Consider the following 26,643-nt stretch of genomic DNA (forward strand, 5'->3'; position numbering starts at 1 on the left):
ACACTGCTTGCTAAAAATGGGAAGTGCTCTGCCCATGAAGTGTCCAAGGGTTAGTTTACTTAGTTAGTGGGGGAGGGGGTGAGAGAACCATGACTCTGGGTCGGACCAAGGACAGATCCTGGGGGGTGGCCCTCCGACCGGGCATGAAAGTGGCCACACTCCGGAGTGCTTGGGAGGAGAAGAGACTCCTGAACGGATTAAATCGCAGGTTAACCTGCTGGTTTGGTGAGTCCTCAGGAAGTGACCATTGGAAATTGGTGTTATCACTGTTCTTATCTACATTGTATAATTGTATAATTAGTCCCTACAGGGGGGCTGTGTTGCCACATTTTTAAACTGACATTGATACCTTTGAGACATTGTTCAGTGGTGTGCTGAGTTTCAACACCTGTGAATACACAGTCTTCCTCTTACCACTTTTCCAGACCAAAAAGCACTTCCATTTTCCTGACTTATTAATTAATAATTTGTTAATGGATCAGCACTGATGCTAAGACTATTACCTATTTAGATCCATTATTTTATCATGTAAAATAATGGATTGCATTTACCAGTCAATGGAGTTTGCATTATCATGTCCATCAGCATAGTACTGCTGTGCCCCACTTAAAAGGAAGCTCAAGGAGACTTTCCAAGAGCTCTGGTTTTGAACTGCAAGACCTCTGGGATGTTTTAGCTTGGGCCAATGGGGCTTTTCACAAAGACCAAAAACTGGTATCCATGGTATCCACAGTCTCCGGAGTGGGGGTTAAGTCCGGCTGGTTGGGGGGGACATATAGACTGAGCTTCTTTGAAAAGGCATGGTTGTTTTAAAAGCCTGAAGCCCCCCCCAGGTGAAAGGATCATGCACCATGAAAACGCTGAACATGGGTTTCTCACTGTGGTTGACGACGTGAAGGGGTTTACAGAAGTGAGATTTTGTATTTATATATGATGATTCTGCTGTTCCAACTACACTTGGCTACGATATGTATTTTGTATGTATGCCATTGGATGTTAATGTCACTTAAATGTATACAGTATGTTGTTGCTTGAATGTGTGTGTTTGAGCCTCCAAGTATGTCCCTCCCCTCTTTGAATGTGGCTACATGCTGGCGGTGACTCAACCAACGGCTGTGTGTGTGGGGGGAACGGCTGTGTGTGTGTGTGCGGGGGGGGGGGTTGGGTTGAAAGTCCAGTGTAGCCTCCAACGGGACTGGCTGGCTGGAGACTGTTTGAAAATGTTTTCTTTCAAAGCGTCCTGAGAGAATGCACCGGAAAAAGGGAATCGTCTCAGTGCAGACCTCTCTCAGAGAGAGAGCGAGAGAGACCCACTATATTCTTAAAATACAACTGCCTTTCACGTCAACAATTGCCAGCAAATCCACTGTCACAGGGTGTTAAATGTTGGACTGGGGTTGTTTTAATTGTTTTTTTACGGAAGGCTTGTTTGTTCTTTTACCTCTGTAGTCCTACTCCAACAGTATGATCTCATTGATTTCATTTAAATGTTAAAATGATCGAGAGATTAACTGATTGACTCTAGTGCATGTTTGAATGTTTCTCTCTCTCTTTGTGTCTAACAGGCTCAGTCCTGTACAAATGTATTCTCAAACCTTCCCAGGACTGGTTAGTGGGTATGTCCATGTGTATTTGATAGCATGCAACAAAACAATCAAACTTGATTTAAATGTTATGTTGGGTATGATTCGTCCCCACACATTTCAATCATATTTCCTCTGACAATGTGATTTGGCATGTGTAATATGCACCAATGACACGCATGCCTGTACTCTCATCATGTAAATGGATGACTCTTGTGCAATGATGATTTGACAATTACGTTATGGTGCAATGATGCTAACCACTGACTCCCAAGACAGGATTGGATCCTGTTGTTCTATTGTGGAAACTGGGTCCACTGCATTACATAGTACTCAAGTGGAAAAACAACATGCTAATCATGCTTTGAATGGATGATTTGTCAATAATGTAATTGAGCGTGATGCTAATGGTGAACTCCCTTGAGGAGAGTAGATTATCATTGCATTCTTTTGTGGGAACTTAGTATTTCCTTTATATGCAAACCGTCTCTGTTTAAATGTCCTCATGTGAAAGTTGGTCAATTTCATCATTCATTCTGTGACGGTGTGTTTTGCGGAACAAAAGATCAGTGCCCTTGATGCATCATGTGTGAGACGTTCAGTTAACGGGTTCAACTGGTCCTCCAAGATAGCTAAAACTTCAACTTTCTTGTTTGTCAAGATGCTGGTGAGTTTGCAGAAATGGGACCAGTAAAGTACAAACTTTGCATACGTACCTGACCAAGGGGCAGCCATTGTTTTTTAATCCATTGCTGCTCGACTGTGCATCAAGTGAATGTTTGTGATCGTGTTCCTGGCAGTGGTTGAGTGCTGATAACCAGCAGTTTACAAGCAGTCTTTTGAGATCAAATAACAATTCACCAGATGTTCCTTGTAGCCTATATTAATTTCTCTGAGTAATTACTAATTTGTATGATGAAGCTTTCTCATCCTGTCTTTATTGATATGCTGATCTGTCAATATATCTTCTTAATGAGTTATATCCTGTTTCCTCTTCCCTTGTTTAGAAGTCAACACGTAGCAACAAGAAGCCTATGGGCCAGAGCAGTCTTTGTGAACGCCATTAATTTTGGACGCTTCTTAACAGCTGTGGAATGTCTTGTATGTTTAGTTTTTGAGGGGAGCTCGTATGTTTGGGGTTTTTGGCCTGTCTGAATTTTCTAGTGGTTGAGACCGACATGAACTTACAGCATGTTGTTGTCATGTCATGTCATAGTTTGTGACAGATGTGTTGGGGCTCTTTGAAATGTCAAAAGGGTCAGGTTTTAGGAAGAAGCGGAACAAAGCAAATGTGTAATTTATAGATTATGAAAAGACAAATCCCTCAGAAGCACTTAATTAAAAGCAGCAGTCTTGTCCAAATTCCCTCATCACTTCTTGGGACAAGTATAGCCGTACTGTGTACTGCTGTATTAAACCCTCAAGACTGGTTTAATACACTATTTAGGATGTCTAATACTCTGTACTGAAGCATGAGATATTTTTTCCTCCTCACCAGAATTGTAATTGTGGCTCTCAAAAATGCAATGCCATTGCTTTCCTGTTTCTTCCGAAAAAAAACCTTGGTTGCACATGTTGAAACTGTTCAATAGGGGTCATTTCATAATCTGCTACAGTCTTACAGTAACCCTAACCCTTATCTTAGTACAAGGGTTTGTTGACTTAGTCAAGTGATTCCTCGTTCTAAACATAGATTGTGTGTGCATGGAAAATGTATAATTTAATTTGAAAACTGAACTTTTACTACTATTGGATCTATAATCATGACTTCCACCTGATCAGATTTTAATTTTAATTCACTCAATACAAGTAGTGAATTGAAATTCAATTTGATCCCAATCTGGTCAGACATGTCAAAGAAAGAATGTGAATATTTTTTCACTAGCTTCTCTCCTTTCCCTCCAGAATCCCCCCGCTTGTCCACCACCTCCATCAGCAGTAATGAGCGGGCACCGTCGGCCACGCCCTCAGAAGGCTCTGACCTCCCCTCCTCCAGCCAGCGCCCTGTGAGCCTGGTCTCCACCCTGTCCTCGGGGTCTGCATCCTCTCGGGACGATAGCCCCGCCCAGCCTCCCCCTGGATGCACCGCACCGTCCGCCGGAGACACCAGTGACCTGGACCTAAGTGAATGTCCTCCAGAGGGCGAGGGTGAGCGGAGTGAAAGACACCCAGACTCGGGCGACCCTTCTGGGGAAGGACCAGTTTCTCGTGGTGGCAAGATCATCCAGCACGACAACGCTGCCGCACCCACGCGGGCTGCCAGCAGCCGCCACCTGTGCCCTTTATCGCCCTTCGCAGCCAAAGCCATGGCGCCCAACCCTCAGCTCACTTATGTGGACCGTGTTGTCATGGAGATCATTGAGACGGAACGCATGTACGTTAGAGATCTGCGAAGCATCATCGAGGTGAGTGACAAAGTAGTTGCTGTTTCATTCATTCCCACATATTGATTTATATTTGCTGATTCCCTCAATGAACAGCATTAAGGTTACAGTTTCTGTTAAGACTGATTAATAAGGAGGGTTAGGGTTACACGTGAGTGATACCAGAATGCAGACATCTGCAGGTGACTGAGGTGTTCAGCTGTGACCCGTGGGCTTATTGTAAGGGTCCCCTCAGCCCAGTCAAAGTGAGTCCCCTTTGACCTAATCCTAAAGCCAGACACAAACAAAAGTGTCCTTGAGAGGTCAGTCTCAAGGACAGTCTCAGAGTAATGCATGTTTTTAGAACCATTGCGAGTTGAAAGAATGAGAACGTTAAACAAAGTCTACGTGGCCTCTTCCTTGATGGGCCGGCCTGTTCACGAATTAGATTTCAATCTCCACACACGGTGGGAAGGGCTCATGGTGTGTTGAATCCTCAATCTCACAGCAACTTGAGTAACTCCAAAAGGGCTTCGCCGGAGGGCTGTCATTCATTTAGATGGCTGATCCTGTTAGCGCTGTCAAATCAGTTGAGCGTAAGGGGGCTCAGCGAGTCTGTTATTTGTATGTGTGTGAGAGTGCGTGAGCTTGTGTCTCTGTGTATCAAGGTCTGTGACTGTGTTTAGCCACATGCCACTGCTTTATCCCATTCTACATAACAAACTTTAAGACAAAGAAAAATACTTTTTGTTTTATTGGTAGTTGTTGGACAGCAGTATGTTTCAAGTGTGCAGTCTCCAGCCTAGCGACGTCAGCGACTATTATTAACCCTTTAAGACTTAGATATCCTGTGCTGTGGGATCATCTCGTTACATAACAATGGGCCTCGGCGGGAGGATCATGCTGGTCCTTGAACAGACAAGTCAATGTCTTTCAGACCACAGATTATGTACGTACTACTTGCACTCAAGCCAGTTTGGACACATTTAAGATACAGAAGGGCAGATGGCATGTGGAGTTACTGAACACATAATGATATAAAATGAAACTGATGATAATGAAACGATAATTCAATAACAAGCCATTCCTATGAGGTCATACACCCAGAAGCCTGCACACATGACTTCTACTTGATACAAGCTTCTTGCCCTCTCTCACGCACACACACACACGCACATGCACACACGCACACACACACACACACACACACACACACACACACACACACACACACACACACACACACACACACACACACAGTGTTGTTACAGGTGCTCTCCATACCACCTACTCCATACTTCACAAGTCACAAGGAGTGGCCACAGTGAGGTGTGCTCTGTTTTTCTAGACCAGCTGGGCTCACTGATCATAGAGCTAACCCAGAGTCTATGATGTCACACACGCTCACAAATTACACACACACACACATACTGTAAATACACCCCCATCCACTCACATGCAGACACACACACACACACACACGTCAGTCCAGAGCTCAGTCAAGCAAAGCAATCTGAGGAACTTGAGTACAATAGCTGCTCACACACTCATTCTCTCATTACCTTTTCAAGGTATGAGCTGTGGCATAAGTAACTTCTGAATATTTTTGCTAGCATGAATAGGCTTTGTATTTGCCCATAGCTTGCCCATAACAAGTATTGCAAGAAATTGGGTATTGTCTTTACTAGTTAAATGTAAACCAAGGTCTGTATCTGGAATGCTGTTGTTTCCCCACAATTTTGGAATTTCATGTTGTTTATCCTCCTGTATCCCAGCTCTTTCATTTGCTCCAATCCGACACCACAAAGTTAGACTGCAGTTGTAATTTCACTTGTGTGGACTCTGGCATGTTGTCATTATTATCCACTTCACCATCAATAGATTGCATGTTTGATTGCTTGACAAGACCGCCATAGCAGCTTTGCACAAGTAGACCTTTTCAAGAATATCACTGGACAAGATTCTACTTGGATAGCTGATTACTGGTCTGCGCAAGTGCTCCCAACTTCACAGGATATTGTTGACCTTGAGCAACCTATTAAAATAAGTTGCATTTGGAAAACAATTTGTACATCAGCATTGTAAATCTAGTTCAGATTACATGGATTAAATTATCCATTTAGGGCAGTGAGACATCCTCCTCTGTCTCAACAAAACATGTATCTTCTTTTGGCTCCACACTCTAAAAGTTTGGATTTGAAATCAAACAATTACAGGTTAAAGTAGAGATTCACAGTGTTTGTGTACATATTGGTTTCACCATTCAGAAACACCTTTTGGAAAGTCCCCCTATTTTAGGCCACCGAAAGTGATGGGACAGATTTATCAAATGTCCAAATTAAGTTTTCATGTTTAGTATTTGGTTGACAGTCCTTTGCATGCAATAACTGCCTGAGGTCTGCGACCCATTGACCCCACCAGATGCTGGGTATCTTCTCTGGTGAAGCTCTGCCAGGCCTGTACTGCGACCATCTTCAGTTGTTGTTGCACCGATGAAATCGGAGAGGACACTATGAAATGGTCTCTGTCCATTTGTATGTAACAAGCTTATTCTCCGACAGCTATGGCAGTATGTTTGGGTCATTGTCCTGCTTTATGATGAAGCGCCATACAATGAGTTTGGAGGCATTTGCTTCTATTCGAGCAGACAATATGTTTTTTACCAAGTAAAGTGGCGTGGAGAACGCTTTGTTATTGTTTGAATCCCAGATCGCCCCTTAAACCGTTATGGGGGGAAAAAAAGCTTAACTGAACTAGGATCAGCAGCTAGGGGCAACTTCATCCGACTACACTACTGCTCTTAAACACAGCTTGACCCTACCTTGACCTTGCTAAGCAAACCTAGTAAGTGTCCTTTCACCAGCTCTCCAGTATTTGCATATTCATTCAACTGCGACTCTGAACTCACTGTGAGTCTTTTCAAGCTATTGTAGGGGGCTGGAGGTACTTGACATCACAAGCAGTGGACCAGAAGCACCAACTGAGACTGCATATCCGCTGTTGTTATACTTGTGCGACTTCCCTCCATTAATTCAAGAGCCAGCTATCAATGGTAACGCATGCATAATGTGTACAGTACATCAACTTTTAACACTGGACAGAATTTACCCATTCTGTGTAGTAAAATCAGTACTCAATGAATACAGTATAGATGGCCTGTTGTTACAACATGCTTGCACAAGGTTGAGTTGCAGAATGCAATGGGAACATCACATTGTATTCCCCCCAAATTAAAGCCTAACTCCAGATGTAAGACATTTGAGGCCCCTCGTCACCAAACCAATCTCTCCCCTTCTGTCTCCTCCCAAAGATGACTTAACCATTCAGGTCCATTGCAGAGCATACCCTGCCCTTCAACCGGAGAGAGAGCCCATACTAACTATTTTTGTTTTTTTATTCCATCTTTTACTTTTGTGGATTTTGGGTCAAGGCCAGATGCCTGGCTTTATTTTCATACAATACCATCTCAGAAATGTAAAATGATACACCGTGCACAGGTTTTACATGCTCTGGAATTCCCCATGAACCTTTGTAAGATTGGAAAATGAGTGCTATTCCACGGAATACTGTGCGGAATAATTTCAAGCCGTGGTCTGGGAATATTTGCTTTTCCATTTAAGCAGAAAGCAATGATTTCTCTAGACTATACTTTACAGTGAGGGGTGTTCCATGTAATAGTTAGGGCATGTTTATAATGACATCTCCTTTGACACTTTCTCTATAGTATATTTTGATTAGCAATACCTTGGTGACTTGGATTGCTTTCATGGATTGGAATTCAACTAAACTGTTAGATGTTTTTGCTGAAATATGTTGAAACTATAGGCCTACAACATTGGCACGTAAAGGATCTGGAATGACTCCCTAACCACTACTCCTCCCTGGTATTGATCTATGCATCCATTACACACGCACAGTAGACCTGTGTGTGTGTGTGTGTGTGTGTGTGTGTGTGTGTGTGCACCTACATATGAGTGAAAGGGAGAGAGGGACAACAATAAGTACATCACCCTACATCGTTAAGGCCTTGTCTGTGTTTGTTATTACCCTGCTGTCCGTCAGCCTTGCCTCTTCCTCAAGAGCAACAGATGAGATTGAGAAAGCAGGCAGTCTCACACAGCAGCTGTGTGTGTCTGTTTGCAGGATATCTCCAGCAGGTGTGTGGATATGGGATACAAGTGAGAGTGGACCCTGAGGAACTTGTTGTCAGGGCTAGACTGTGGAGGGCCTTGACATACAGGGCCTTTGGGAATAGAAGACATCCATCAGAGGCTGACAATAGAAGAGTTACATACACAAGACTGAGGGGGGCGCTAACGTGTTGCCTCTAACTGTGGATGAAAATTGCAAAATGTTATAGGATGGTGTACACTCACCGAACACTTTATTAGGAACACTATACTAATACTGGGAAGGGCCTCCCTTTGCTCTCAAAACAGCCTCAAATCTTCGTGGCATTGATTCCACAAGATGACATGATTGCATCACGCAATTCCTGCAGATTTTTCAGGTGCACTTTCAAGCTGTGAATCTCCCGTTCTACCACATCCCAAAGGTGACTGGGAAGGTGACTGGGAAGGCCACTGAAAAACACTGAACTCATTGTCATGTTCATAAAACCAGTTTGAGACAACTTTTGCTTTGTGACATGGTGCATTATCATGCTGGAAGTAGCCAATAGAAGGTGGGTAAATTCTGCTCATGAAGGGATGCACGTGTCGAGGCTCACACACAGTTTTTTTCTATCCATATTTCATCTCTTATTTATCCTTTCAATCTCTTACATTTTTTATGGTCACAGTGCAGGGTCCCATAAAGCGGTCTTCCAAGTCTTCAGCTCACAGTGTCCGTCATATTTCCACAGGAGATAAACACTTGTGCAGCATGTTATTTAGGGAGGTGATACAACTGCAACAACAGGTGCTTACAGAGAATAGATCACATCATTTTCATGTGTCGACTTGCACCAATCTGAATATACTGTAGACTGTTACGTGAGCGGTATTAACATTATTTTCAGCTTCTCCATTCAAATAAAATGTTATTGGTCACGTACGTCGTATACGGCCGTCGTGAAATGCTTTGAGCACTTGAGCACTGCCAGACAAACACAACAGATGTCAGTGGAGGCTTTTAAACGGCACTGGAAGTAAACAATGACACAATGCAGATTACAGCATGGCGAGGAGACCGACTGACACTGCTCGGCCAGATTGGCTGTTCACATACGCCCTCTGGTGAATGGATCACAGACATAGGATCACAGACAATCGGATCACAGACAATCGGTCACAGACAAATCTGATCCAACCCTATGCTGTTGGGCTGTAGAAGTAGCACTACTTCAGATGCAAATGCATGTCCCCAAGAGTGTAGTTTAAGCACAAGGCTATAGGAGACGTCACTGCAAGGTCTCTTTCAACAGTACAATTCCATATTGCTCCTTTCCAATCTTTATCCTGCTTATGTTGTATGTTATGTGTGATGTCTCTATGTCTTTAAGCTACTTGGAACCTGAATTTCCCCTAGGGATAAATAAAGTTTCTATCTATCTATCTTGACAGTTGTATTTTAAATGTTCTTGTGACTGAGTTTATCTCTGTGTGTTTTACAGGACTACCTGTCCCACATCATCGACCAGCCGGACCTACCGGTCAGGCCAGAGCAGGTGTGCGCCCTGTTCGGAAACATCGAGGATATTTACGAGTTCAACAGGTAAACCCACAGCAAACTAATCCCTAGTTTTAAAAATCAGCTGATGGGGTGGATTGTGAGGAAATGTTGATTTCAGAGCTGGGTTGACCTTGTGAATGATGGATGGATAATTGATGAGAAAGTTGAGGGGCCCACATAAACAAACACAGGCACACACACACTCTCACACTCCCACACACTTTTACCCAATTATATTAGTATGTCAGATCCAACACCAGAGACCCAGAGCGATGCCCGTCAGAGAGGGTGGGATTTGGGGCACAAGTGAACAGACAAATAAAGCAGGCGGGCGCCATGACATGGCATTTAAGTGCCCTGTTATTTTGATAATTCTGTCTCAAACCTACAATACAGGGCAACCAGTCAAATTGGCCCACTCAATTTCTCTTGTTCTAGAACACTCACTGTTGAAACAGAAGAGCCATTTTAGTCCTGTTGACATTGTACTGAATGAAAAGCAGCTCTTCTCCTACACCTCGCCAGAGGCCAGGGTTTGTGCAATAATGTGACTATATGATATGTCTTTCGCCTCAGAGGGGTAGACTTATTCTTCACAATCCATGCCACAATCCTCTCCTTCACAGTGCTCACCGAGAATTCATCTTCATCTTTTGCCAAGATATTTCCCTGTAATGTGTTAAAGGTATATGCATTCTGGTCATACTTCTCAGGTAGCCCAGTGCGTTTTCCGTTCTTCCAGTTCCAGATGGTTAAATCATTTCAAGCCCCTTGCTGCTTATTTTCTCCCTCTGTCTATCCTTCTTTCATTCACTCTTCCTTCAGCTCATACCCCTCTTCTTCCCCCTTTTCCTTCTTCCCTTCCTTGACTTTGTCTCTTTCTATTCTCTTCTCCATCTTCTGTCCCTTCACCCTCGTTCCCCTCGTCTCATACACAGCAGTCAAAACCCTGTTCCTTTGTTGAGGCAAAGGCTGTGGTTAGCCATGCTAGTCCTGCAGTCAATACCGACTAACATATACTGTAGGTTCCCCACATCAGTCCTTGCTTGCCAAACTGACATCTGTCTGTTGTAATTTCCCTTAACTGTTTAGTCTAACCGGCAGGGCTGTTTTTGCTACTCCAGTGGCTCGGGACGGTAAGTTTATGGTTTGTGAGTTTGAAGTGGGTGGCGAAGTGCATGCTAGTACTGAATGCAGTAGTGTGCTGTGGTGTGTGGTTTGGTTTGCTGTGTCTCTTCTTGTGTGGTAAAGGTCTCCACTGTGATTGGGACTCTGTCTGGAAGGTTGCCTTCATCCCGTTGTCCCCTGTGGTCTGGGCCCACGACGGACCAAAGTATATAACGTTGGGCAAAAGCATGGAGACAAAGCCCAAACAACATTTAACACTTCTTTCTTCCATTTCATCTGAGCTTTCACAAAAGGTCGATGCACCTCAAGAATATGTAACATACTTCATAAGCCAGTCAGTTCTGCTGTGGTTTGTTTTACCAATGAGATTGGAATCCCTCATGACATTTGCAGCCTATAATCAAGGGCGTTTGTAATTTGAGTACATACTGTATAATTAACTCATACGGTTGTCTTTAAAAATCGTCAATCTCAGTAAGCCTCAACCTTGAACTCTCCCCTCTGACCTCTGTTCCAGTGAGCTGCTGCAGTGCCTGGACATGTGTGACAGCGACCCTGTTGCTATCGCCAGGTGCTTTGTGATGAAGGTTGGTGTGATCCCTCTGACACTGCGTTACGCATTGTTCCTTTGTAGCGTTAACCAGGCAACCTGCACTCATGATTCAGAACGGGACTCGGCATCGCAGGGTTCCGCTTCTTGGTTCAGTGCTTTAAAGCAATAGTTCTTTCTCATACTGTAAATGTGTAGTAGTTAAAACTCAGTGTCTGACACCAGTGGAAATATGTGTGGTATAGCGAATGTTCATGTCATGATTTTTTTTTCCTCTCTCAGAGCGAGTACTTTGAGATATACACACAGTACTGCACCAACTACCCAAAGTAAGTAAAGTGATTTAGATTGAGAATGTTGACTGTTGGATTCTGGAGTTGACAGGCTGGAGGGAGAGGAAGAGCTGGAGACATTCAATAATATAATGCTCCTTTGGTAGAATAAATAGGGCCTACATACTCATGCGCTGTTTTTTTTTAACTAACAGGTTATACTCCTCAGTCACGTTGGTATTTAGCCTGGAACTCAACACAGCCACAAGATTTAGCTTTGCACTGCACTGACATAATAGTAACTCTGTATGGCACTGATGTTTCAGTGCTGCTCTCCAGACTGGGTCAGTGTATCTGGCATGTGCTCTTCTGACATAAACTTTCCACCGAAACAGACGGTCTGTGTGTAGTCTGTGTCTGAGCTTGTGAACAAAACGGCGAACAAGGGTGGTTGTACGGAAAGTCTCTGCTGCCGATGTTTGCTCTCCACCTAGTGGTGACAAAAGATAATTACAGAATTATTTCTACCCAAGAAATTCCCTGGAAAATGTGGTGCTTCCCATACAGCCTATTCTGTCCATAGCCTACTTTAGAGATAATGTTAAGTTTTCAAATCAGAATTACGCCAATTATTTACAGTATAGCTGAAAGGATTTGAATTAAATAGCAAATATACAACAAAAATAATGATGGTGTTACTTCTTGCTTCTGTTTTTTTTTTTTTTTTTTTTATAACTGATCCTGTATCCTCCCTTCTCGTAGCTCTGTAGCCGCTCTGACCGACTGTATGAGGAACAAATCTCTTGCCAAGTTCTTCCGTGAGAGGCAGGCCTCTCTGAAACGCTCCCTTCCACTGGGCTCTTACCTGCTCAAGCCCGTCCAGAGGATCCTCAAGTACCACCTACTACTCCAGGTATAACCCTAACTGGCCCGGACAGAGGATGGGGTAGATGTACCCTGAACACAGTGGTCTTCTTTGGTCTTGGTCTTGTGGACCTATATGGTGTGCAGGCTTTTGTTCAAGACCAGCACTAACACACCAGAGTCAACTAATCAAGGGCTTAATGCTGATGATTGGATTATTTTAATCAGATGTGTTATTACTGTACTTGTCTGGGCCAGGGTTGAGGAACCGAGAGCCTCTGATTGACCTTTACAACACTACCACATGTTCCCCCTGCAGGAGATAGCCAAGCACTTTGACCCTGAGGAGGAAGGCTATGAGGTGGTGGAGGAGGCCATCTACACTATGACGGGGGTGGCCTGGTACATCAACGACATGAAGAGGAAGCATGAGCATGCAGTCCGACTGCAGGTCAGCAGCCCCCCTCTCTATCTCTCTCACACACACACACACACTTTCACACATACACACACCAAATTCATACACAAAATTACAAACATACTCATTCCATGCTTTTTACACACTGTCTGGTCCATGTGATCACTGACTGGTCCATGTGCTCACAGCCATTTACATATGAACCAACTGATCGTCCAACAGATGGTCAATCTCTCTTCCTGTACTATTATTACCCTCCGATTAGGCAGCAGCAGGTCAGAGACTCTGAGCAGCAATTACTGTGCAGTTCAAACCTGTTCTCCCTTGGTTTTCCTCTCTTTTAAACCAGATTTTTTTCTGTTGGATCTATAAAAAGCTGCCATCGACCTGCTTGTTGCAGAGGGGCAACATGACACAGTCAGCCCCGGTCCGCCCACACAGCGTCTCTGGCAGGAGAGAGGGCATGGGAGCTTGTTGTGGAAGGCCATATAAAAATAAAACCACAAGATGCTGTCCCATGCAGAATGAATTGGTGTTCCTTCCTAACAAGCTATGGTTGTGTTGTCCAGGAGATCCAGTCCCTCCTGATCAACTGGAAAGGGCCTGACCTGACCATGTACGGGGAACTGGTCCTGGAGGGCACCTTCAAGGTGCACAGGGCAAAGAACGAGCGTACGCTGTTCCTTTTCGACCGCATGCTCCTCATCACCAAGCGCCGTGGAGAGCACTATGTCTACAAGACCCACATCTCGGTGAGTGAGACTCACTGGTGGTCAACTGTGGGGGTAAAAGTATGACAAAAACAACTGATGGGATGCCTGGCCACTTTATTGTCCTTGTCGTCTTGACCGGCTTCCTCTCCTTTTCCTCGTTCCTTCATGACTACTAATCTGAAAGGACTTGATATAGTGCCTCCTGGACTCTTTCCACATTTTCTGACAACCTGATCCACAGTGTGTAATTGATTCCTATGTAAATCTGAGACCCTATAAAAACAAAGATATTCATTCGGTGTAAATGATATGAACTATCCTTGCACTCAGATGGACTCAATTCAATTGATTGAATGATTTGCTGAAGACATTTTAGCATTTGAGCTAATTTTAGGAATGTCATAGCAAAGGGGGTAAATACTAATTGACTCAAGACATTTCAGATTTTCATTAATTAATATATATATATTGTAGGATTTGTCGCTCTCTGTGTCTCATTGGTTTTTTTTTGCGATGCTTTTCTTAAACCTTCCTATAATTTCCTTCACTGTCTTCTTTCTTTTATTCTGTTTCTCTAATCTTTACCTCCCTCTTCTCTGTTGTCAGTGCTCCACCCTCATGCTGATCGAGAGCGCCAAGGATTCACTGTGCTTCAGCGTCACTCACTACAAGCACCCCAAGCAGCCTCACACCGTTCAGGTGAGTGAGGGAGACCCCCCACCCCCATACAAGCACCCCAAGCAGCCTCACACAGTTCAGGTGAGTGAGGGAGACCCCCCCACCCCCATACAAGCACCCCAAGCAGCCTCACACAGTTCAGGTGAGTGAGGGAGACCCCCCCACCCCCATACAAGCACCCCAAGTAGCGTCACATGGTTCAGGTGAATGAGGGAGACCCCCCACCCCCAGGAGTGGATCAGATGAACTCAAACTGGACCATGGTAGTGGACCTGTTGAACATGTACAGCAGATCCCTGTACTGTAGCTTATAATATGTGAATTCTGACAGTGTGATGAGGTCACCCTTTAGTTACGGTACTAGTCAGATTAGGCCATCGTTGTGTTTTTGTTCATGCATGATTCCGATGACACGGCAATAGCGAATCTGTAGAACAGGTCTTCCCTCACCATGCTAAAGTGGAGAGCCTGAAGATAACCTGGTCTATACACATAGACTGTACTTATTGTACTTGAGTTTGCTGTTTGCATCATGCTGCCAATCAGCCTGGGTGTTTTAATCATCCAGAAAGTGGACTAGATTGAAAAACAATCCTTCCCTATCGGTCACAAGAACGTTCTGCACCTGTTCAACTTTTGACGTAGATGCCTGTTTTATTCAGGCAACTGGCTGGGTTTTGCAAAAACAATTAAACACTTGAGTTTGAATTATGTCCATAACACTGTCTGGAGTGTGGTGTTTTGTCTCGCTGCAATGAAATTACAGCATGAATACATGACCTGCGACCTTTCTCCCTGCCCCCCCTCCTCAACAACTTTTTTTCACCCTCAGGCTAAAACTGTGGAGGAGAGAAAACTATGGGCCCATCATATCAAAAGGATTATTTTAGAAAACCATCAAGCCATCATTCCTCAGAAGGTACACATGTGTCTTTGCTCAGATAAAAAAAGGAGAAAACTCTGAGGGAGAGGAGTTAACACTTTTTTTGTGTGTTTCTACCTTTCAGGCAAAGGAGGCCATCTTGGAAATGGACTCAATATGTGAGTATTAATGAATGCCTGTTAGTCATACTACAGAGGTACCGCATCAATCCAGCATTGTTTTGTATCCAAGCAACATCAGAATCAAGTGGATTGTGTTCCTGATGGTTAAGTGACTGTGCTTTTAATAAATAAGGTGCACATTAGGCATTATTTTAAAAAAAAATAGAAATAATGGCTTTGCAGTTGCTGTTTGATTTTTAAAGGGTTTTTTTCCAACGAGTTCCTCTTAGACTTACATTATGACTTTAATTAATTATATTAGATACATGCCATTTAGCTGATGCTTTTATCCAAAGCAACTTACATTGCAGTGAGTTAGGGTTAGGGTATGCAGTTTGTGTGAGTTGATGAGAGCAGTGCAATAGTTAAAAGCAGGAAATTGATGAACAAAAATTAAATGAACTTTTGAAAGAGTTAATTTGTTTCACTGGGGTCCTTAATGACAGTGAATATGAGGTGCACATTAGTCAATTGTAAGTATTTAACCCCTGATGTTTTTCTCTGTGCCAATAGACCCATCAAAGTACCGGTACAGCCCAGAGCGAATGAAAAAGGCTGTGTTATGCCAACCAGATGAGTTTCCCAGGGAAGGTCGCCAGGGACGACGACAGTCGGGTAAGCATCACTCCCCGTGTGAAATTAAGTCAAATATGTTGTTATAGATGTACAAATCCACCCAATACGGTGTCTGTGAACTGGCAGAGGAAAAAACATATACTAAACCATATACTATACTATAAAACCAGCTTGTATAGTTAGAAAGTTCAAACCCAACTGTCTTCAGGCAATATTTCCTCTTTTATTTCATTTAACGTTTTGATTTACTGTATGACTTCAGATTCTTTTCCATGTTGCATTTAATTAAAAAACAAAACATGTCTGTGAATAATGTTACTTTGTAGATATGATGTGTGGGTTTAATCCCCTTTTTCCTCCCTTTTGAAGGTCATGTATCAGTGACCTCCATTTTGAATCATGATGAAGCAATGACCCTCATGATGAAGCAATCAAGTGTAACCCTTTGAAATGTGCTCATTTCTATTTCCCTCCCTCAGAGCCAACCAAACAAATTCTGAGGAACACTAAAGGTAAGGAATCTGCACTCTCGTTCAAGCCCTTTTCATATTCCATTTGTCACTACGGCATAAGAAAAGTGGCCTGGCTAATTTGGAGGATCTATTTAACTGTGGCCCTATACTTTTGTCTTGTATTTGTCTCTCATTAATCTATACATTAGGAAGTTAGGAACATTTTGGAACTATACGGTAATAAGTTGGGCAGCATTGTTTTTGATCAAGTCACAGCTGGATAGTTTTTTATGTGTGTAGTGAAAGGTAAAAACAAAAGATGAAAGGGCATATTTGATGTCAAGCATTTCTCCCATCACACTGGTGCAATTGGTGGATCCTGTGTCTGTGATAAGGGACCACCACACAGCAAGGGCTTCAAAGCTATTGTGGATAGCAAGCAATAGGAAAGGACCTTTTTTGTCCTTGTTTTCTGAGATCAAAGGCTGGATCTAAGCCCATTAGTTGCTTCATCAAGTGTCTCTGATGTTCTCTTCTCCGGTAGTCAATTGCGGTCCACAGATCATTGACTCTCCAATTAGATTTTTTCAAGGAAATAACCATTTGCATTATCTATTTTGTCTTTTCTCATCCACTTTGTGCTGTGTGAAAGCAAGATGTGCCTATCCATATCCACATATTAGAGCTTTAACCAATAGTCACCGTGTTGGTCTCCATAACAACACGAATTCTCAGACTGTCAAGTTGAATAGGTATGAGCAGTAAGATTGTCTTGGTCAAGGGCACATTTTCCCAGCCTGGTCCCTGTGTTTGCTTTGGCCAACTCCAGTCCACTGGCCGTTGTTGTCATGTCATATACACTATGTTTGACATGACAACATATAGTCAGATGAATCGGCTATGTGACACATTTTGATCTGGTAAGGGGAATATTTTGACATTTTCCTATGTGACCAAACAATGATAACATACAAAGTACAAAGTCAACATAGAATCTGCCAGTGGCACCGCTTTAGTCTTTATCAGACTAATTCATTAGAGAATAGAACTCATTATTTAAGGGAGGTATCATTTTCATCCCGTGTATTCTCATTAATCTCGTGGATTTGTGTAATTGCTATTGATGAAATATTTTGCTCTTTGTCCTTTCATTAAACATTTTAAATCTTGTTCTACCTCCTTCGCTCGTTTTTCTTATTATCGGCATGGACCCTGCAGCCATCCTCAAGGTAAACTGAATCTGATTACTTTTTAAGTCTCCCTGATAACAAATACGTATGATATGTTCCCTATTATGCTGTCCTTGATCACTGCACCGAAGGCTTAACCAAGGGTAATTGAGGTTGATGATGTTGGGTAACATTCCACTCAAGATGGTCAATGGAAGAAGATGAACCCAGAAGCTTTTCCCAGATGAGAGGAAATATATCGGAGAACAGAAACCTATTAAAAGTCATTGGCATACTAACCCTAATTCCTGGACACCATTCACATCCTCCTAATGAGAAACATGGTTTCTGTTATATCTTGTTGGGTCTGGGGGTGTGACTTCATAATTTCAGAGCTCAGAGTGTAGTTTTACAGTCTTACTATAGGGTATATGGAGACTGTGTTAGAGACCCCCCCCCGCCCAAGAGGCTGAAGTCAATTGGTTAGGTCATGGGGAGGTTTAAAAGAGAAAATGCATTGAGTGATACAACAGCATCTGTATGACTTCACACTACAGCATGCAGACAGCGAGGGGGCCCTACCAAGTGCCCGCTCCATGCAGGCCTCCGCTAGTATTAGCACCCTCGGCTCAAGCCTAGGCGAGTTTGAGAGGCCTAGTGTGGAGGAGGAGGCAGAAGAGGATCAGGAAGACATGGGCCTGAGGAAGGACTCTCTTGAGCGGCTGAGTGCCAGCGACAACGAGGAGCAGAGGACAGGGTCGCCACCGTCCCACAAGGGCAGGGTGACCGAGGGGGAGGAAAGTGATTCAGACGATATTCTGATGGAGGACGACCAGGTAGCCGACTTTGCCAGTTCCATGTTGGCCGCCATCTCCTGCTGGCACTATAGAGCCAGGGCTTTACTTTCCATGGGGGTCACAACGGTGAGGCTTTCTGCCACCATCGGGTTTCCTTCTTCCTGTTTTCATACCCCACTTTTAAGTCCTCAGCTGGCTGCTTGTGTTTTTATAACCCACTAATGTCATGGATAACAACGTGCCAATGCTATTCACATCGGCAAACGTCAACTGACTCTTATGAATGATGCTCCACCGAAGCATGGATGTCCCCTCAACTGCGTTTTCTTCAGCTAATTGTTGCATGAGCTTCATACACCAGGAGTGCCTCTTACTAATGCTGCTGGCTGTGCTGTGTGCATGTTCAGGTGGCTGTTAGTGCCTCGAAAGTACCGTAAGGGCAAAATTGACCTTGGATCATGTCTTTGTACCTGAAATGTATACATTAACAACTGAAATGTATACAAATCTGAAAAAAGGATTGGAGCTGGCATTTTAAGATGTCATAATCATTACTCTCATGAAATTCAAATTTAGTCTCAGTAGAACATAAAGAATAGGAAATAAAAAAAAGAAAAGCAACTGCCACCATCTCTGTAGTCCAACCCTTAGTCCCATTTACTCAGAGGCATGTCCTGGTAATTTACCAGTACTGTCTCTTTAAACTGACCTGGGGTAGGGCATACCGCAAAGTCTTTTACCTGTGGCAGACCTAGCCATGGTCCCAGTTAAAAGACCATCTGGGGATTCCAACCCAAGTGTGTTACATCTACAACACGCCCAGAATTTAAAGGAATGGTCATCCTTTGTTTTAGACTTAAACTACTGACAAACCCTGATGATATTTTGCATATATCGTCCTGATTGTACCAACTACATTTAATTTTTAGAATTGCATTAATACTGTATGAGTATTGTTGCTTGAACTGAATGCTTGGTGTTACATTATCAGTATGATATAACCATTAGAAGAGTCTGTTAACACAACACTAATTTGCATGCCTGCTGGGATTGATAGTCTAATCTTGTGTGCGTAGAGTGGAATGTTGATAACGAAGTTTGCTGTTATACAACACAGGCTTTGCTGTTATACAACACATGTTTTGCTGTTATACAACACAGGCTTTATCTCTAATTCGTGGGTAAATGTGTTTTTTGCCTGTATTTCAGACTCAAATAATTAGCCTCCCTCATACTTTCTCCATTATGTTAAAGAAAGGGTTGTATATTATTTCTCACTTGTGTAATGAAAGTAACATGAGTGGACCTCTGAGAATTACACAATTAACTTCTTTATTGGCATAAATAAAAGCAATCTCTGCACGCATTTGAGTCTTTCCCCCGTCAGCACAGAAGCCCTATTGCTAAAAGTAAGAAAGATTATTAAAATGTTTGAAACCAGGCTCTGATCATGTGTGTTTTTCCTCCTGAAGAATGAAGAGGGATGCCACGTTGCTGAGGAGAATGGGTGTAACCGGGAGAACGTCCAATCAGCTGGTCAGGAGGCACAGTGTGGAAAAGAGCAAAGCGGGTCCACCCGTGAACAGGTACCCGTAGTATCTAAGTTACTTGTCCATGTGTCTTGTCTCACTGTTCTGTCTGCGTCAGCCAAAAATACCTGTCATGATGGGGATGGAGGTAAAACATATCTCATCTGCAGCTGTCCTCTTTACTTCATCCATCTGTCTAAAGTTCTTGGTTCAGGGATTGGTTTTGCTGCCACCACTATCCCTACTTCAGCTAGTGCAGCTGACAGTATTCAGTGACACATTCCACCCATCTGTTCTGACTAATGTATTCCTTTAAAGGATGGCAGTGAACGTGGAGTCTTTATCTCTTAAAAAATACAATTAATCTAGCAATGTAAATCTATTCAGCCGAATTGCACAGTTTTTCTGAGAATATGCTTCCCTGATTGGCTAATTTCCATAGTTTTCAAAGAATGCGCTTCTCCTGATTGGCTCATAGTGGTGACTCAGGGTTATGAAACAGTAGCTTCCCTCCATCCTGGTAATTTCTCTTTGTCAGGTACATTATTTTTGTTATTTGGCGAATAGCATGCCTTGATATGATTCACAGCAATTGGCCCCTCAACAGAGCACATGGTACTTTTACATGTCCTCCTTCCTGTCTTACAATAGATACACTTTGGGTAGTGGCTTTTTCACACTCGAGGCTCTGGCCAATACACATTCTGCCTGAGGCTGGTCTTGTATTAAAATCCTCCCCAGCTACGGAAATGAGTCAGAAGTTCTGACGCACGTGGCTTAAATTGTGTAGTACCGTATATCATGTTAAAACTAAACAATAATATTTACAGGTACAGCCAAAGAGTTTCGCCTGTTACATCCTGTGGTTGTCATGACGGTGCTGTTATATTTTATTTTGGTCACAGCGGTATTGCATCTTTCATATTTCACTTTATTTATTAAAAAGCACTGTTTGTTACTAAGTACTGTAGATTATCTCCGGTATTAAATGTGTGGCGTGGCGTGTCTCTCAAAAGTAATTGGTCTTCCATCCAAAGACTATTGTTCATAGGTGCATTTGTGCTTCGACTTTTTCAGAAATGCTATACATCTTCTTACTGTAGTGTACTGTACTTCTGTATTAATCATGGGCAAAATGTATGGCTTCCTGTACGACTTCAATATGATATCAAATGTGATTGGTTTCAGTGACACTGTAAAAATAAACCCTAATCTTACAGAGAGATCATCTTCGCATTGAGATCAATTAATTGAGCATGAGATTGGCCTTGTTCTTATTCTGATGTTTCTTCTTCTCCAGACTTCTGTAGAAAAGCTGCTGTCGCAGATCAAGAACCCTGTTTCTGAGTCCAGTGAAATGCCTGAACCAGCCCCCTCCTCTCATCCAGAAAGTTCTACTGGAACAGCTACGGTCTGCAGCACTCCCCCTAGAGGGGAAGCCCCTAAGCACAAAGGGAACAAGGTGGACACCATGGAGGAACAGACCCTAGCCTTGCCAGAGTCTGACACAAAAACCTTGAGCAGCGGAGAATCTTCAGAAGAAGAAGAGGAGGAGGAAGAAGAAGAAGCAGCAGCTCCAGAGAGCGAGGCCAGCAGCATTCTCCCCCCCTCTGTACTAGACCAAGCTAGTGCAATCGCAGAGCACTTCACCAACAGCACCAGAAGAGGCAGCCTGGCTATGGATGATGTCCGTTCCCTTGGCTGTCCCTCACCACGCCTGCCTAGCAGAACTGGCAGCACCCTCAGTCTTGGTGGAGAGTCCAATGAAAGATCCCACTGGCTGAACAGCACTTGCTCCGAGCCCCAGGAAAACTTTGGTGGGACTGATCTAACCATGCTTTCCCCACGGGATGACAGCCTCTTTGAAACTGACAGGGGAGGACCCCGGAGGAGGGACTCCACCCTCTCGAAGCAAGACCAGCTGCTCATTGGCAAAATCAAAAGCTACTATGAGCATGCCGAGCACCAGGACGCCACCTTCTGCTTAAGGCGCAGGGAGAGCCTGACCTACATTCCTACTGGACTTGTCAGAAATTCTGTCAGTCGCTTCGACAGCAAGGATGAGACCCCTCCAGCAGAGCAATGTGCTGCAGACCCCCAAGCCAACACCTCAGCACCAGCCACTTCCACTTCAGAACCTGATTCATCAACAGCTCCAGATACCTGGGACAGCATGGTCTGCAGTGCATCATTTAACTCCCTAGAGCCTGAGGTTTCAAGTTCTGATGCAGAGGGAAGCGTAAATTCCCGTAGCTTGAAGGCCAGGTCTCAGAGCTTACAAGAAAGGTCTGTCCAGGCCGAAGAGTTCCGACCCTCATCTGAGATGATCAAGGTTTGGCAAGACATGGAGAGAGAGACCAGCAGGTCTCAGGGAGAGGCCAGAGGCCCTCTGAAATCAAGAGAGACCCAAAGGGGTTCCAGAGGAGCCAGTCCAAGTCTGTGCAGAAGGAACCAGACTCCCAACAAGAACTCTGAAACAGTGCTCGGAGAGCCCCTCATCATACTGGAGGAAGCTGACCTGAGCACCATCTCAGAGGAGTCTGTGAGTCCTTCGCCTATCAAGAACAAGCGTGTGGGGGTTGGCCACACTGAAAATTTGAAAGAGGCCCTCAGATACTGGGGAGATGATGGCAAGGTTCTCAGGACTTTGAGAGTTACCCAGCTGAGAGTTGAGGCTGAGGGGGAGGAGATCAGTGAAGAGCCTGCATCACTGGATGATGTGGAGACGGCCAAGAACAAAGTGTTACACTTGGCCCGTCAGTACAGCCAACGCATCAAGACTAGCAAGCCAGCGCCTAGGCAGCGGAGCCAAGATGTCCTGTTGGGCAAGAAGAACCTGCCCTGTGTCATAGAGGAGAAGCCAGAGAAGGAGAAGCCAGAGAAGGAGAGCTCAGGTAGAGTAGTGACTTGTTTATCCCTATATGGTGTACTTCAAGATGTGCTCTATTATTCCTTGTCCTGTGTGGTTACACTATACCTTCTTTACCTGCTTCATTGCCAAGTGAGGAACTGAGAGAACACTAGCAGTAACCTATGTCATGCAAAGTGTAACTGATTCTGATTCTCTCACCTCAGGTGATCTCTGCTCAGTCTTCTCAATAGTAGATGGTGTACTTTGTGTTTTTCAGGTAAACCCAACGGTAAATCCAACTTGACTCTGGCTCTGGCCCCATATGATCAGGTCACTGCGAAAGAGTTGAGCCCCATAGCACAGGCCCAATCTCCAAGCCTTGACCACACCCCCAACTCTGTGGGCAGTCCCCAGCTCCTCTCTCCGAGCCGCACACGTTCCAAGAGCCCAATCAGCCCCACGCCTACTGAGGGCTTCCACTGGCCAGACGTGCAGGAACTTCGCTCTAAGTACGCCCGTTCTGATAGTGACCAGTCCCATTCGGTAGGCAGAAGCCACTCTGTTCCCGAGAGGATGCTAAACTGTGGCCCCAGGAGGCGTTCAAGCTGCTCCTCGAGATTTGTTGCCTCTAATGGTCCCATTGAGGCTCAAGCATACAAGTCCCACCTCAGTGGGGACTGTGGGCCTGGAGAGGGCCTTACGAGGCTCAACCGGGCTGGTTCCCTGGACAACAGGTTGAGTGGGCTTCATCTGAATGAGCTGCAGACCCTCCAGGACAAAATCCCTAATGGTGGTTATTATATCTCAGCACAGGCTACTCTGCCCAATGACCACAAGGTCATTGTTGTTGAGAAGGTTCCGGAGGCTGAGATAGAACCCAGCTCCGATGAACCATTGGAGATGTCACTCAAGGCAAAGAAAGCAGGAGTAGATGATGCTGATGATAACTATGTGCAGATCCGCTCTCCAACCACTAGAGAGAAGATCTCTATCATGGCTGTCATCGACCGCTGCCGGGCCTATCAGGAGTCAGAGGAATATCGGCAAAGGGAGGAGGGTGGAGCGAAGGCAGAGTCAGTCAGTGAGATGAGTAAGGAGCTTGAAAAGGGTATACCCTCAAATGATGAGCTTGATGATGCCCAGAAAACCGCCACGAACTCTGCCAAAAACGCTAGTCAACAGAGCATGGTAAAAAACTTGAGAGAAAAGTTCCTTAACTTAAGGTGAACAGTGAGTCAACTTTCAAGCATGTTACTTTCAGATTTTTTCGCCACTTAAAGCAATGTAAAAGCTCTGAAATAACAACAATTACTGTAGCTTTTTGTGCTAGAGCAGCAAAAATACAGCCCAGGATTATGGTTATGTTCTGTTGACTGTTGTAGCCCTCTGGGTTTGTTTTGCTCAAATAACAAAAAATACTTATGGCAAAATGCTTGGGTTTTTGCATTTTCTGTAGGCCAGTCTTGTACTGCAATTGAATGACTCAAGCTGTACTGTCAAACTTTCTGAGGCAGTAGATTTGAGACGAGGGAGATTTGTCTCAGAAATACTGTATAGAAATGTGTAAATATGTCTGTACAGTGCTCGAGAGAACATTTCTCTTGATTCTGTGTTTTAAAGCACCTTTTGTTTACTGTAAGTTGTGATGTTGCATTACAGTATATGGTAATTGTATTGCACAACTGAAGCAAGCCGGTTTTTTGGAGGTGTCAGCACTAATTGAAACAGTTCATATTTGTGTATACTCATGTTATTGTCTGATAGCAAAGGTTTTGTTAATGATTACCACACCACTAAGGGATTGAGTCTAATATCCAAGAACATCGCTTCAGGTACTGTCATTTTACAAGCTTGATATTTCAGAATTACCATGAGACCATAATGCTTGAGTTGGAACAGGTTAATCTGTAGCAAATATTTGGATTTAATTAGATAAAATAAGCATGTCATTCTCAGAGGGTGGTCACCACCACTGTAGAGCTTTTCTATTTTTAAAAGGGGCATTCTGGGATAGGTACATCCTTTTTTGACAAATTATTAATATACTATATAGCCATTGATTATTGAGCAATATAACTTACAAATGCTTCATGAGTTCAAATGTCTTCACTCATCATAAGCCAAAATATGAGCTATCAAACTATAATTTTGATCTCATGGCTGGTCAGTCGTTGCATTCATAGGGATTTGATAGTGGTTACACTTCTCCAGCCGCATCTCTCAGCAGTTTACTAAAAAAAAGAAGCAGGGTGACCACTTTGTTGGTCTTTGAATCCCAGATTGCCCCTTTAACCTTCCCCTTGCACTAGACTAGCTGCAACTGCAACCCGACAGCTTCCCACTCGGGGGTTGCACCCAAATAGACGAAAACAAGAAAAGAAACCGCCGCACTCTATCGCTGAATAAAAACCTGCTTCAAGATATCCTACGTGTTTTTTGTGTTTTTCGTGCAGAGAGTTGAAATTAAATTTAAAAAGTCACCACGAGATGTTTTATCCGTTTTTCCCTGTGGTGGTAGTGTATTCCGGGTGCCGGCTAATGCAAACGCATTTATAAAAAGTGTCTTGTGAGTCTTGTCATTCTTCTAACAACTTGTATTTTGATGAGGGGAAAGCATGTGCATTAGCTGCCACCCGGAATACACCATCACCTCAGGGAAAAACTGATAAAACATCTCTTCTGGTGATTTGTTTTTACTTCAACTTACCGCAAGAAAGAATAACACACCAAACACATAGGATATCTTGAAGCAGGTTTTTATTCAGCGATAGAGTGCTGCGGTTTGTTTTTCTGTTCATCGGGTTGCAGTTGCAGCTAGCATTAGTCGTAACCCTTCACTGCACCGAAACTTGACTTGCCACTAAAATGCTCATGAGATGACTGGGTCACCTTCATACTTTTGGGACTATTCACTTGCCTTGAATCTAAATGTTAATGAATGTATGTCTACTTTGTAAATACCCCTTGCTGACACTAAATGGTGGTATCACAAGAATGTTCTTGTTACTCTTTGTAATCATGATGGATTGTAAAATGGATCAAAGATGGGGACAGCCACACAGTGTTGGTCCTCAAAGAGTCCTTGTATAGAGTACATAGGTTTTTGCTCTAGTCAGTCAACCTTGTACCTTGATTGTGTTTAATTGATTAGTTTATGAGCATGTTGCATTCTCTGCTACCGATTCCCAGAGGACTTCATTTACAGCAACGGGTGAATGAAATGAATTGACTTAAAACTGCTAAGAGTGAGATCTAGTACACAACTAGTGCAGTATGGATCCAGGGAACCCGAGTCAAAGGAGCCTCCCATACATCGTCATCCACAGCTAACAGGTCTTACTGTCACTACTCGGAGGCTCAACCCTTCTCTTGACTCTCTTGTTCATTTACCTCTTATTTATTAAGCTGATGTACATTTTATAAACATTAATTGTTTGTCTTTATATATCTGTGAGTATATATTATATATGTTGTATTGTACCTTGAGACGTGCTGTACAGAAGCGTTTACGTTGCCGAGTGTGTGCATACACTCCATATTAAAACACCACATAGTGCTTGTTCGTCCAGATGCCTTTTTTTGTGTCCGTGCCTGAATCAAGATAATATATATTATATAATATATGCCATTTAGCTGACGCTTTTATCCAAAGCGACTTACATTGCAGTGAGTGCATACATATGTGGTCCCAGCGGGAAGATTAATATCCTGTTCCACCAAAACAATACGTTGTGTCCCGATTCTCTTCCCTTCTCCCTGAAGTGTGCATTTGTGCACTTCAGTAAGCACAGGTTTGAAGGAGTTCCACCCCATATTTTACAGTCAATTTAAATCCAGTGAAAAGGGTAGAGAATTGGGACCCAGAGGAGATTAATAAACACTTCCTGTTAACATTTTAAAACGCGTGTTTGTCTACCTGTCTCTTCGAGTATCTTGGGACAGGATGTCTCGGGCAAGTATAACATGAATGTCTCTAGGTCCCT

At 43.6% G+C, this 26,643-nt stretch overlaps 1 protein-coding gene across 1 annotated transcript; it reads left to right on the forward strand.

Moving 5' to 3' along the window:
* Window positions 1-26,216, forward strand: LOC310817710 (pleckstrin homology domain-containing family G member 3). Its single transcript, XM_083688387.1, has 18 exons — window positions 1-225; window positions 3,489-3,988; window positions 9,561-9,661; window positions 11,265-11,334; window positions 11,580-11,626; window positions 12,332-12,482; window positions 12,753-12,884; window positions 13,421-13,603; window positions 14,171-14,263; window positions 15,075-15,161; window positions 15,250-15,283; window positions 15,800-15,901; window positions 16,342-16,374; window positions 17,533-17,543; window positions 18,041-18,406; window positions 19,753-19,866; window positions 21,110-22,703; window positions 22,938-26,216. The coding sequence occupies exons 1-18, from the start codon at window positions 90-92 to the stop codon at window positions 23,885-23,887; spliced, it is 4,704 nt and encodes a 1,567-aa protein (XP_083544513.1). The 5' UTR covers window positions 1-89; the 3' UTR covers window positions 23,888-26,216.
* The last annotated feature ends 427 nt before the right edge of the window (window positions 26,217-26,643 follow it).

Source organism: Argentina silus, assembly GCF_951799395.1.
Source record: "Argentina silus genome assembly, chromosome: 17".
In the NCBI taxonomy this organism is placed as follows: domain Eukaryota; kingdom Metazoa; phylum Chordata; class Actinopteri; order Argentiniformes; family Argentinidae; genus Argentina; species Argentina silus.

What these genes read in the sequence shown, in the direction of transcription:
- LOC310817710 (XM_083688387.1), top strand. Translation starts at nt 90, where the DNA reads ATGACTCTGGGTCGGACCAAGGACAGATCCTGGGGGGTGGCCCTCCGA. An exon ending in TACTGCACCAACTACCCAAA is followed by an intron (nt 11,627 to 12,331) that starts GTAAGTAAAGTG and finishes CCCTTCTCGTAG; the next exon opens with CTCTGTAGCCGCTCTGACCG. An exon ending in CCAGGGACGACGACAGTCGG is followed by an intron (nt 15,902 to 16,341) that starts GTAAGCATCACT and finishes TCCCTCCCTCAG; the next exon opens with AGCCAACCAAACAAATTCTG.